At 42.2% G+C, this 13,816-nt stretch overlaps 1 protein-coding gene across 1 annotated transcript in view; it reads right to left on the minus strand.

Moving 5' to 3' along the window:
- Window positions 1-11,120: 11,120 nt before the first annotated feature.
- The window catches only part of CACUL1 (CDK2 associated cullin domain 1), an 81,592-nt gene continuing 78,896 nt past the window's right edge, over window positions 11,121-13,816 (minus strand). The window contains exons 8-9 of the mRNA XM_049764506.1: window positions 11,724-11,767; window positions 11,121-11,306 (exon numbers count right to left, since the gene is read on the minus strand). Coding sequence (XP_049620463.1) covers window positions 11,266-11,306; window positions 11,724-11,767 — 85 coding nt within the window. The 3' untranslated portion in view covers window positions 11,121-11,265. The remainder of the gene's footprint in view (window positions 11,307-11,723; window positions 11,768-13,816) is intronic.

Here is a 13,816-nt window from a genome sequence, read left to right on the forward strand (position 1 = left end):
GTGGTGCTAAGGATTAAATAAAGCCGGGACTCCCACGTGCAAAACACACACAGACACAGTCTCCTTTCTCTCTCTCTCTCTCCTCTCTCTTTCTCTCTCTCTCTTTTTCCCCCCCTTCCTCCCTCCCTCCCTCTCCCCCCCTCTCTCTCACTCACTCCGGCCATTTGAGTCATCTCTAAACCCAGACTTCTAAAAATTGTTAAAATGAGTGATTTCAAAAACAAGGGATTACAATTATGAATCTCACTAGAACATTTTTAGAAAGAGCAAGTTTTCACTACAATGAGCTAAAGCGCTTTATCTCATTTATCTTTCCTTCAGGTACAATCCACAAATTAAAAATATGTGGTGGGCCCTTTACTAAGGGCAGAGCTTGCCTGCCGGGTGCATCACTGGTTCTGTCTCATGTCTGAGACATGAGTATTCTCATGTCAACGTATTCTCAGAGTCAATGTCTCCAGTCCCAAGAAAATATTCACTATATTACTGTCTCATTTTATCTTCTTTTACATTTTTAGCTCATCTGAAACTTTTTGATGCATGGTATGACAGGATCAATTTTTATTTTCCCACTGATACTACTAACATCTTTTATTGAATAATCCATCATGCTTGGAATTATTTCAAAAAGCCACCTGTTACATACTCAATATTCTTATAAGTATTTGAGTCTGTTTTTAAAACTACTTTTCATTTCTATTTTAATACAGAGCAAATTTAATTGCACTTGAAAAAGTCATTTGTTTCCTGCTACTTGCCTCAACTTTTCACCTTTTCAAGGAATATTCCCCTATTTTCATAAAAACATTTGGATTTTTTAATTCAAAATTACTATTACAGTTGAATTAGTTTTTGCCCTGAATTTACATAGTAACTCAAGAACCAACATGTTTACTAAGATCAACAAATATTTAATTTGGGGGGGGGGCCCCACACCCAGTGGTGCTCAGGACTCAAGAATTACTTCTGGTAATGCTCAGGGAACCATTTAGGATGGCAGGGATTTAACTTGGGTTGGTTATCTGCAAGGAAAATGCCTCCTCCCTGTACTATCTCTCTGGCACAACTAATAAAGTTTATGATCAAAGATCTGAAGAGCGCCTGCATATCCTTCTCAACCACCCCCAAGGATCAATGACTATCCATCAATGTTAACAGATTCTCTGCTTCACTCTCCTATGGTTCTTGCTAGACCTTTAGGTCTCCAGAGCGACAAGATTCTTACCCTCCTACCTCCTATTTTATCAGCATGATTCATCTCCATGGCTAGGAAAGCTAGCACCGAATACAGCTCCCAGAACCCCCTGCCCACATGTACTTGCACTTCCCTGGAATCCCACTCTGCATACTCCATTCACTCTTCAGCTTATGTTGTGAGTTGATAATCCTTCCTGGGCTCAGGGAAATGAAAAGTGAAAGTCAAACAGTAAAAGTTTCTCACATTCCACAAATTGTCAGCGAAGTCATGAAATACAGATGCTTCTGACGGGGTCAGCCCATGTTGTTTCTCGGGTGCTAAGGGGTGAAGAGTGGAAAAAGTCTAAGATGTCCAGCTGGGGGGTGACCCCAGGCCCTCTTCTTCCCACCTTTTTAGGATTACGGTTAATAATGCTATGTGAGCACGCTCTTGTGGGTCCAAACATAAGTTTCTCTAGGAGCACAAATCCTGGACTACTAACCTTACCCAGTACTCAACTGCCCTGATTAACACGCCATCAGCAGCAGATAAAGTTCCTGCTGTCAACTATCCAATTACTGGTATATAATTTTCTGACGCCTTCACTGCTGCCAATTTGGTGGAGACAACGCAGAATATGAAATGGTGCATCTTTGCCATTTCAAAACACAATTCCTGACAGCTACCCGTCTTCTGTTAAATGTCTGCTGTACTGTTTGCCAGACTCTTCTGAGTCATTTTTATGGTTGATGTACACCTACATGCTCTGCTGACATGTGCATTGGGATTATTTGTATCTGGTCCCAGTTGACTTTTTAATTCTATGGCAATTTTGGAAAGTGCAAGTACTATCCACGCAGCCAAGTTATCTTGGTTTGGGGCCATACCTGCCAGTACTTAGGGGCTACTCCTAGCATGGTGCTCCATGGTTTCTCCCTACAGTGCTTAAGGAACCATGGGGTGCTGGGGACTTGACCTAGGACATTCACATGCAAAAATTGTGCTTTAGTCTTTTGAGCCATCTCTCCAGACCCCCAAATTAACTTTTAATGAATGGTCTGCACAATTTTATTTACAAAATACCCCCCCCCCTTCCTGGAAGTCAAACTATTCTATATTTCTAAAAATTTTATACTTTTAAACTTTTCTATGCAAATATTTAATCCACCAGGGATTGCCTTTTGGACCCAATGCAAAGTAGAGGTCCAATTCATATTTCTCCTGTTAGTTACCGAAGTTCCACTCTTAAATTCACTCTTCTTCATGAAACAAAATGAATGCTGGCCTTTAAAAATCAAGACATGAATAACTAACTCCATTCCTGAGCCTTTCACTCTTTCCAGTTCAATTTACATAAACTTGATACCAAATACATGGTTTTGACTAGTTATACTAAACTTTGTAATGTAATGGTGCTAGAGCCACTCACATATCACATGCCATATATGTTACACACACACACACACACACACAGACCATGTCTTAAATACCCTTTCCTTGATTCTCTGCTTGTCAACTAACAACTAGGATTGGGGGGAGGGGTTTGGGGATGGAGGGTGTTGGAATTGCATTTGTCTGTTAACCATTTTATTGAACATCTTTTCACTTTCTTTGGTCAATAAAAGGGTTTTTATTGGGAATTTCTTGACCACATCCAGCTGGCTCTGTGCTCTGGAATCATTCCTAGAGGAATAATAAAGGGACCATCATATGGGGTGTCGGGAATTGAACACAGGTTGGGCACAGCAAGGCAAAAAATGCTCTACCTGCTGTACTATCTCTTTATCCCTGAAGTTTTTGTTTAAAGTTAGTACTTAATCTGTTTTTTGGTGTTTTTTCGTTTTATGTTTTTTTGTTTTGTTTTGTTTTGGGGCCACACCTGTAGCTGCTCAGGGGTTACTCCTGGCTCTGCAGTTAGAAATTACACCTGGCAGGCTCAAAGGACCATGGAGGATGCTGGGGATAAAACCTGGGTTAAACACATGCAAGGCAAACATCCTCCCGTTGTGTTATTGCTTCGGCTCCTAAAGTTCTTACCATTTTTTTTTTTTTGGTTTTTGGGTCACACCCAGCAGCGTTCAGGGGTTACTCCTGACTCTATGCTCAGAAATCACTCCTGGCAGGCTCGGGGGATCATATGGGATGCCGGGATTGGAACCAATGACCTTCTGCATGAAAGGCAAACACCTTACCTCCATGTTATCTCTCCGGCCCCAAGTTCTTACTTTCTTAACTAAAGTCTTGTACAACATTCGGTAATTTTTTTTTTTTTTTTTGTGGTTTTTGGGTCGCACCCGGCAGTGCTCAGGGGTTATTTCTGGCTCCACGCTCAGAAATTGCTCCTGGCAGGCACAGAGGACCATATGGGGCGCCGGGATTTGAACTGATGACCTCCTGCATGAAAGGCAAACGCCTTACCTCCATGCTATCTCTCCGGCCCCAACATTCGGTAATTTTATTTTAGGTACTTGATTTTTTTTTTTGGGTAACTACCGTAAATTAATTTAATTACATTAAAAATATCACTATGCATAAACATAAAATTGACATTTGCATGCTGATTTTGTTCCAGCAACCTTGACAAATTTTGAAGTCTTCTAATTTTTGCAGATTTTCAATTTTATCAGACAATAAACCATCAATGTTAGTCATTGGTTTTCTTTTCTTTTCTTTTTTTGGCTTTTGAGTCACACCCAGCAGCACTCAGGGGCTACTCCTGACTCTATGCTCAGAAATCATCCCCAGCAGACTCTGGGGACCATATAGAATGCCAGAATTTGAACCACCATCCTTCTGCATGCAAGGCAAACGCCTTACCTCCATGCTATCTCTCTGGCCCACGAGTCATTGGTTTTCTAACATAAGAGATCATCCCTGAGATAAATCACTTTTATACTTTATCAGTGGTACTCAAACTATGGCCCGCAGGCCACATATTGTATTTGTATCTGTTTTGTTTCTTCATTGCAAAATAAGATCTATGCAGTGTGCATAAGAATTCGTTCATAAGTTTTGTTTTTACTATAGTCAGACCCTCCAATGGCCTGAGGGACAGTGAACTGGGCCCCTGTTTAAAAAGTTTGAGGACCCCTGCTTTAGATAATTGTTAAGATTGTAAAAAAGCAAAACACATCCCTTCTCTTATTAGAGTGCAACTACTATGTACATGACATACATACAATCTCCATAGAATTCTTGAAATTTTTAATGCTCCTAACAATCATGATTGTCTCCTGTGTGATCATTAAAGAGGGCTTTAGATACACCACCAAATGGATATTTCTCATTGCAGTTATGCCATTTTTTCTTTATTACATTTTAAAGTATGATAGCTTAAAATAATTATATTCTTTCGGTGTAATAAACCATTTCCCGAATGTTGATGCTATCACTAATAACAGGGAGGAAGGAAAAAGCATTAACAATACAGTAAATTTAAGATTTAGCAAAGGAACCTGTTCAAGAATCTTGATCTAGTTACACTGACCCAAAGACTGTCAGATTCTGTGCCATGTTCATTCCCTGATACCAAGCTTTAAAGCTTTATTGCATGTTATTGATATATGATAATTTCAGAAATACAAATGCATGTAAACACAAAGAAATGCTTATTGTAGAAAAGTTTTGTATGCAATAAAAAATTTTGCTAAGATTTAAATGTTGAAAATGGCAACTGCTGGGTGATTGAAATGAAAAGAAAATGCAGAGCCAGTGAATCCAGCTGTGTGTGGTAATGAGAGAATCCACACCAGCACAGCACAAGTCAGCCTACAAAGGAGGATGAAAATGAGCACTGCAGACCCCTTTGGAAGGACACTCTTCCAGAGAGCAGACAAACCACAATCGTCAAGGAAGATTACTAAAACCTTGGGCGACTGTTCATTTTATAGCAAGAAATCAGTTATTTTTAAAAGGCATGGTGTAACAAAAGCAAGATAATCCCAAGTCTGATTAAAGATCTATAAAGCACTGTTCAAAACAATTACTAGAGGGGCCAGAGAGATAGCACAGCAGCAGAGCATTTGCTTTGCACGCGTTAGATCCGGGACGAACCCGGGTTCGAGTCCCAGTATCCCATATGGTCCCCTGAGCCTGTCAGGGGTGATTTCTGAGTGCAGAGCTGGGAGTTACCTTTAAGCGCCACCAGGTGTGGGCCCTCCCTCAAAAAAAGCCAAAACAATTTCTGAGTGCAGAGCCAGTAGTAACCCCAGAGTGCCACTGGGTGTGACACAAAAAAACAAAAACAAAAAACAAAAACAATGAAAGCCAAAACAATTACTACACGGAGCGGGAGCCACAGGAAAGCGAGGAGGGCATTTGCGTTGCACACAACCAACCCAGGGGTTTGATCCCTGGCATCCCATATGGTCCCTGAGCACTGTCAGGGTGCAGAGCCAGAAGTAATCCCTGTGCAACATTGTATTATGGCTCCCAAAGAAATTAGCACATACAACACACATACACAGTGTGTAACTGTCCAGTTAAATATACACTTTTTTCCCCAAGGACAGGAACAGGGGACGGGCTGAATGACTACTCACACTGCGGGCTAATTAACTACAGTGAATCAGACATGCGCTAAGCATGGTTATATCCAAGGTGGGATTATACCTATACTGTAAGCTAAACCGTATGTTCTCTAATAGAATAACATTCCAGTGAACAAGGCCAAGGATATCTGTACAAGATTTATTTCAGGAACCACAATGTTTTAGTGTTGGCATTCACCCTAATACAGAAGGATTGACTCAAAATTCAGTTAAAGAGTCAAAGTGAGTGGCTTTGAATTCTGGGTGGCAAAGTCTCATCCACCCTCTTTCTTTGGAACTAAGAAGGAGCTGATTCTGAAACACCCTAGCCTACACCCCATGTGTCCAACAACCAAGCAACACGGCTGTCTTACCTTTAGTGCTTCCTTCTCACTCTGGCAGTGTCGGATAGCAAAGCCTTTCTCAGATGTCTGCACTTGACCTCCCACCTTTGGCATTTCTGCTTCCAAGTACCATTCTACAAGGTCCTGAAGGTAAATACCTCCTCCGAACTGCACAGCCAAGGGTAGACGGGTACGAGGAAGCTGCCATCAGCTTAACAAAACATTCCCATTTAAGGGAGCAGCCACACAATCACAATATCAAAATGAAGTGCAAATCAATATAAAATATTTTTTTTTTCAAACCGTAGAATTCACCCCAGAGCCAACACTATAATTGTAAACCATTACCATCTTTCTGAATAATACAGTCCAACCAGAAATGAGATGGTTTCCAGCCAGTAGGGTGCAGAGCGCAAGTACCCGTATACCGCTGAAGGCATGTTCTAAACACCCCTTCAAGGAACCCAACAGAAGAGCAGAAGTACTGGTACTGCCCACTTGCCTCTGGAAAGAGCTTCAAGCCAGGGTCTTGGCCAGAGGACGCAGGAACGTGCCAATGACTCAGTTCGACAGACACGGAAGAGGAACCATTTATCCTCCTTAGGAAAGAAATGGGGTGTTCTCAGACACACCAGGGGCCCTAAACTGGAGCATATTTCAACAAGGTAATGAAAGGGATACCATGTCCTAAAAACTCCTAGGACTGCAAGTTCACTTTATGATAAAGGTGAAGCTTATCCCATAAAAAAAAACTTCCAGCCAAAAAGGTCCTAGAGGTGCCAGGTGCCAGTCACATTCTGATCTTAGTCAGTCTCCTTTAGAGGCACAGATCTGGATTAAAGTAAACATAATACCTCGAGCTAAGAAGCTCTATCAAGTTACCAAAACAAAACAAAACAAAAAGCAAAAAAAAAAAAAAAAAAAAAAAAAAAAAAAAAAAAACAAAAAAACAAGGGCCCAGAGAGATAGCATAGCAGCATTTGCCTAGCAAGCAGCTGATCCAGGACCAAAAGTAGTTGGTTTGAATCCTGGTGTCCCATATGGTCCCCCTTGCCTGCTAGGAGCTATTTCTGAGGAGACAGCCAGGAGTAACCCCTGAGCACTGCCGGGTGTGGCCCAAAAACCAAAACAAACAAACAAACAAAAACAAAAAACAAAAAAAACTCCAAACAAACAAAACCACTCAACTCGGGCCAGAGCAGTGGCACAAGCAGTAGGGCATTTATTTGCCTTGCACGTGCTAACCTAGGAAGGACTGCGGTGTCCCATATGGTCCCCCAAGCCAGGAACAATTTCTGAGTGCATAGCCAGGAGTAACCCCTGAGGAACACCAGGTGTGGCCCCAAAACAAACAAACAAAAAACCAAAACACTCAACTCAAAACATTCCCCCCTAAAATGATGGTTGCTGATAGTTTTAGCTGTAAAATCTAAAAACAAATTTCATATTAGTGTATTTTTATAAATATTGTTGTTTTAATAACTGCTTATTAAGCAACTGAATGTCTGCTCCAGGGCAACACACCCTACATAAGGATAAGGAAATTACTTACAATGAAACTGTAAATAGCGGGCTGGAGAGATAGCATGGAGGTAAGGTGTTTGCCTTTCATGCAGGAGGTCATCGGTTTGAATCCCTGCGTCCCATATGGTCCCCCGTGCCTGCCAGGAGCAATTTCTGAGCCTGGAGCCAGGAATAACCCCTGAGCACTGCCAGGTGTGACCCAAAAACCACAAAAAAAAAAAAAAAAAAAAAAAACTGTAAATAGCCTAGAAAAAGAAAACAGCCAGCCTCAGATAGAGATGGAGAGAAACCTGGGAGGCCACCTGCGAGGGGTTCCGTGTACTGAAACGACAGATTCCCTTCTGGTCCCCTCATGAGAACTGTCCCATTCCTAGCTCAGTCAGAATAGAACATTTGGGGCTCCATGATGACACAGGTGCAGACTCTTTCTGATGAATCTTCCATGTATGTAAATATGCAACCTGAGAGAGTCTGGCAGACTAGGGCGTCTACTCTGCAGGCTCACCCACTCACAAGATCTTTCCCCGGACACCACAAAGACGAGGGGAGAGCAAAAATTATTTTTCACAAACTTTAATAACACTCACGCATCTCGGTTTGAGGTTCTTATTAACTCTACCCAGGCCCCAGCACCAGGCTTTACTTTTAACTCCACAGAAAACCCAAGCGGCAGTTCAGTCCCTGAGGGTTTGGGGAAACACTAGGGCAACAGGACAGAGCAGATACTGGCACAGAAGTTTTAAGGCCCAGTACAAGGTAAGTCCAATTTCTCCAAACAATGAGCATCTTTACACCCTCGGCCTTTCTTTGCAGAAGACTGAGCTGCCTTCTTGCTGGCTTCTCTCAGGCCAGGCCCCACAACCCACCCCATCAGGATCAGCCAAGGCAGCCCGTGACAACCAAGACAGTCAACCTGTACCAACAACTGCATGTCTCCAAGGACTGGGCCCCCCAAAGACGCTGGCATTTTGCGGAGGGTGAGGAAACCGTACACTGCAGTGGCAAGAAAAAGACAATTAAACAAGGGAAGGAAATACTTTCTGGTACACACAAAGTGGAGGACACATCTCATTTACGCTTGTGCCGTCATCTGAGAATTTCGGTCAAGAATTCCAACTAAACAAGCAAAGTTAATTTCCATTAATTTATGTAAATAAAGATATTCTCCAGGGGCCGGGCGGTGGCGCTGGAGGTAAGGTAAGCCTTACCTGCGCTAGCCTAGGAGACGGACCTCGGTTCGATCCCCTGGCGTCCCATATGGTCCCCCAAGCCAGGAGCGACTTCTGAGCGCATAGCCAGGAGTAACCCCTGAGCGTCACCGGGTGTGGCCCAAAAACCAAAAAAAAAAAAAAAAAAAAAGAAAAAAGATATTCTCCATAGCATAATGTACCTTGAGAGAAAAAAAAAAAAAGAAGAAGAAGAAGAAGAAGAAGAAGAAAGGAAAAAAAAAGAGTAGCGGCCAGGTGAAAATCACAGAAGGGGAAAAACCGCGTCGATGCTTCTCCAAAGGTTGTTCCGTAGGGCCATACTTGGACCCCGACTTGAACCAGGAGGGCCACCATCACTGCAGACCACTGACTGGAACTGCTTTTTGCACGCTTGATTCTGCCCACTTTTTTGTTAACACATATAATAAAAGACAATATAAAATCTTTCTTCATTAAATAATGTAAAATCATCCAAAGATTTTAATGCCAATTCACATCATAATACAATGCTTTTATAGGGAAAGTTTCTGTTGTTGGCCAAAAAGAAAAAGAATACTTCTTCCCCAAAAAAACACTTGGGTATATTATTAAAGATACTGAAAAAGTCATCCACATTGAAAGAAAGTTCCACTGTATTCCTTTCAGAAGCCTCATTAAAACCACTGAGGAGAGACTTCAGCTGCAGAGCTTATTTCTAAGCCCGTGATGAGCATTCCATGGAGAATGGTAAATCAGGACTTCATGATAAAAAGGAATTCTTCCTTAGGACTCGGGTGTTACTGGTGTAGCAAAACAAAATGTACAGCAAGGGAGAGCCTGTGTACATTCTTACAGTCACTGAGTGTTTATCAATACAGTCGAAGATGTTCACAGTAAACTGAATCCTATTCAAAGTCCTCCCCAAACCCAACTTGGGTCGTTATGTACTTAAAAAAAAAACAAAACAAAAACAGCTCTTGACCACCATTACTTTCATGTTTCTGAATAGACATTGTACACAGAGAAGATTTCTATTGCATGACTTATTTGTTCCCCAGTATTACACACCTAATCCTCCACTCACCACCAGCCATAGTGGGCAAGACCTGTCGGCTGCAGCAGTTGGAAGAATAGACATGCAAAAGCCAGAGGCCTGGACAGTTCTCTGGGCACAGGTAATAATGATCACCCAGAGACAGAAAACCCAATAAAGACTAACTGGCAGCCACTTCTTTTAATCAAGCAAAACTGGGAACAAACTTGGTGTCTTGCCACATCTTGCAATTCTTCTTTGTCCTTCAAAACCAACTAGAGTCTGCTTCAGGTTCTTTATAAGAAACAAATCACAGGTGCAAGTAGAAACACAGAAACTGTAACATTGCCATAGTGGGGAGGGGCCAGAGAACAGCAGTGTTGCTCCTCTCCCCCGACCCTCAGGTAAAATGTGTTAGAGAGACTTATTTGTGAGTACTTATCTCAACCATTTAAAATGAAAAAGGTCAGGGATACCACTGTATTAACTGAATTTAGGGGTTAGTAACCGTATCTGCTTCCTAGAGCATCACAGGAGCCAGCTTTCACCGGCAGGTACAATTCTCTAGTGCTAAAATTCCCCTCCCCATCCCTAAACTAGCAGCTGGTGACATCATGGTAAGTGACAAGAGGGAATGGAAATGTTCTAGAAGAGTTGGTCCCCAACGTTAGCACAGACAAGCGACAGGAAGCAGAAACTCAAACCAGTGTACAGACTGTTTCCACCCCCATTAGCATCCCGCCCGGATGCCACACTGCCTGCTAGTAGGTGAGTCTGTCCTGCCATTATGTTTCCCAGGAAGCATCTGTGAGCTTGACAACATGGTCACAGACTTGCAAAGTGCACAAAGCTCAAGGCACAGAGTAGAAAAAAGTCATGAACTGGGGGGAGGAGGGAGAGTTACAGTTAAAGCAAACTTAGTATTTACTTTCAACAAGACTAATGCTAAACAAAGACCAACTCTTTCAAAGGGGTTTGTTTTTGGTTATGGGTGAAAAACACTGCATTACACCGAACTGCTTCCTTTTAAAGCAAAAAGATAATCTTGACATGTGAAACCAATATGTCAATGTGCCAAGTTCATAAATGAACAAAACAAGTGCTTTTAAAGGATGAAAAGATTCTTCTGCTCTTCTGTTTTTGGAGGAAGCTGCTAATTTTGGCTGCTGGATTTCACACAGAAATGGTCACTTTTGGAGACAACTGTTCCTCAGAACTCCGTAGACACGCTCACTCCAAGATTGTCCCATTTCAAAACCTCCCCCAATCTAGCAGCAACTGACCATTTTTGTTTTATTAGTTTCTTGTTTTTCAAAATGACAAACCAAAGGAAGAAGTCCTGTGTGATCTTCCAGAATAGCTGTGTGGCAGAACGGGTGTCAGCAGGGCCCCGCTGCCTCTGCCTGCAGTCTGCAGCTCGCTCCTCAGCTCCGGGTGGCCTCTTGGAAAGGAAAGCACACCGGACCATTCACTATCTGTACCCTCGAGAGCTCGCACATGTGGATGAGCTGTCTGAAAAAAAGTCCAAACGAGATAAAGCATAAATAGCCAATATCCAATTTTAACCCTCGCCCAACTCCACATCAAAGGAGATTAAAACAAACAAACAACAACAAAAACCACACAACCCTCCAAGTCATATGGCCTGAAGTAAAGTGAAAGGAGCTAACTTACCAACAACAAGGATGGTCACTGCTGTGTTCTAGCAGAGACTAAAGAAACTGGGCGCCTCTTTAGTGAGTGCCCCAGCTCTCCTGTTCTCCAGAGCTACCACATCTGAGAGAGGATCCTAATCCTCACCTCACTCACAACATGCCTACGAGACTATTACAAGGATAGTTTTACAACAGTGTCAGTGCCAGAGGCAGCCTGCTACCACAGACACATCAAGTGGAGGGATGTATGGTTAAAAAAACCACCACTACTTACTATATGCCAACTCTTCCCCAGCTCTCTTCCGGGACTGGTCACCCCTGGGGATAAGAAAAGAGAAAATCAAGAGCTGAACTGACAGGACCAGAGTGGTGGTGCAAGGGGTAGGGTGTCTACCTTGCATGCGCTAACCTAGGACGGATCGCAGTTCAATCCCCCGGCGTCCCATATGATCCCCCAAGCCAGGACTGATTACTGAGCACAAAGCCAGGAGTAAACCCCTGAGCACCACTGGGTGTGGCCCAAAAAACAAACAAACAAACAAACAAACAAAAAAGGTCTAACTGACATCTTCATATATCGAAATAGAAAAAATGAGCTGATATAACAGAAGCATTAGTGAATATTTCAACTTGAGGCATCTATTTTAAAATAATTAAACAAAATATTTATAACTAGAATACTATCACTTTAAAAAGTGCAGCCTCCAGAATTGGAGTGCTAATACAGTGTAAGGTGATTGCCTAACACAAAGCCGACCTGAGTTAGATCCCCAGCATCCCTCATGGTCCCCCGAGTACCTCTAGGAGTGATCCCTGAGCAGAGCCAGGAAGGCATAAGCCCCAAGTTGGGTCTGGCACAAAATTAAAAAAAAAAAAAAAAGGCAAACCAAACGTGCTTTCTCAAATACAGAATACTAAATGAAGAAAATAATTATCTATAAAAATGTCTTAGAAGATAAGCCTGGCTCAGCTAGCAATACATCTAGTATGGCAAATTTCAAATATGAACTTGAATAATTAGACCTTTCCCCTGTAGACTTATTTCGAGACTAGAAACTGCTTTAAGGCTTTAAGTCCTTAAAACATCAAAATATATATTTTTTGTTTTTGGTGAGGTTTTTTGGTTTGTTTTTGGGCCACAACCGGTGGCGCTCAGGGATTACTCCTGGCTCTACACTCAGAAATAGCTCCTGGCAGGCTCAGGGGACCACATGGGATGCCAGGGATCGAACCCAGTTCCAACTGTGTTTGGCAGCGTGCACAGCAAATGTCCTACTCTGTGCTATCTCTCCAGCCCCTAAACATCGAAATCTTAATGTACACGAATATCTGTCTCACAGATATATATGTCTCACATATCATTCCCATTTCATCTGCAAACACCAACAAAAGTTCTAGTCTGACTTCAAAGGTAAGAAAAGAGAGCTTCTAATTAGGGCTTATGTTACCTACAAAGTCTTTTTGTCTCTCTAATTTCTCAGACAAATGACTAAACTGCCAACATGCAATAATGACCATGTCATTAGCTGTTTCTTTTTTTGGTTTCTTAGCAGCCTTTGCACTGTGTTCTTTTCCTTCCCGAGACTACTGACTTTGCTCAACACGCTGCCTTCAGCCACTTTTCTCATTTATGCATATTTTCCAGACTCTAGGAACTATCCTCAACTACATTCTAGTTCATTTAAGTTTCATACTTGAACCCTCCCTCCATATATATAATAGCCCTTACTAGATTGTTCTAGCTCCTACTTTCTTCCCTGTTTTATCATTCATCACTGAATGATTTTACATACTGCAAATTTACCATGGCCAGAATGAACCCCAGACTCCTTTACTTCACCCCATGACTTCCTTGGTCTTCCTCAATCAACATCAACCTATCTATCCAATTCCTCAGGTGCAAATCCATTCCTCTCTTCCCTCCCTCCAACAGCTGGTCCTTGATCCTAAATCAGCCTCCTTTCACTGAGTTAAGACTAAAATCCCAAGTCACTATCTCTCCTTTACACAGCTTAGTCTTATTATTAACACTCAGATGAGCCAGAGTGACCTTATATAAAAATAAAAACAAACAAAAATACGTAAATAGAATTTCATGCCTGATTCAAACCCTCTGGTGGCTTTCCATTAGAGTTAAGATCCATTCAAATTCGCTGTCTGGCCCTGTGAGATGCAACTCCTGCCTGCCTCTCACCCCTATATTCTTGTCTGTTCACTAGAACTTCAGCCAATCTAGCTTTTTTCCCTGCAAACTCCCCAACCCCAGATGGTTTGGTTTCTACAGTATTCTGTCCTCCTACTGGCTTCACAGCTGACCCCTCATCTGTGTTCTTGCTGGGATGATGACTCTTCAAAGACATCTCAGTC

This window comes from Suncus etruscus, chromosome 17 (genome assembly GCF_024139225.1).
Source record: "Suncus etruscus isolate mSunEtr1 chromosome 17, mSunEtr1.pri.cur, whole genome shotgun sequence".
Classification (NCBI taxonomy): domain Eukaryota; kingdom Metazoa; phylum Chordata; class Mammalia; order Eulipotyphla; family Soricidae; genus Suncus; species Suncus etruscus.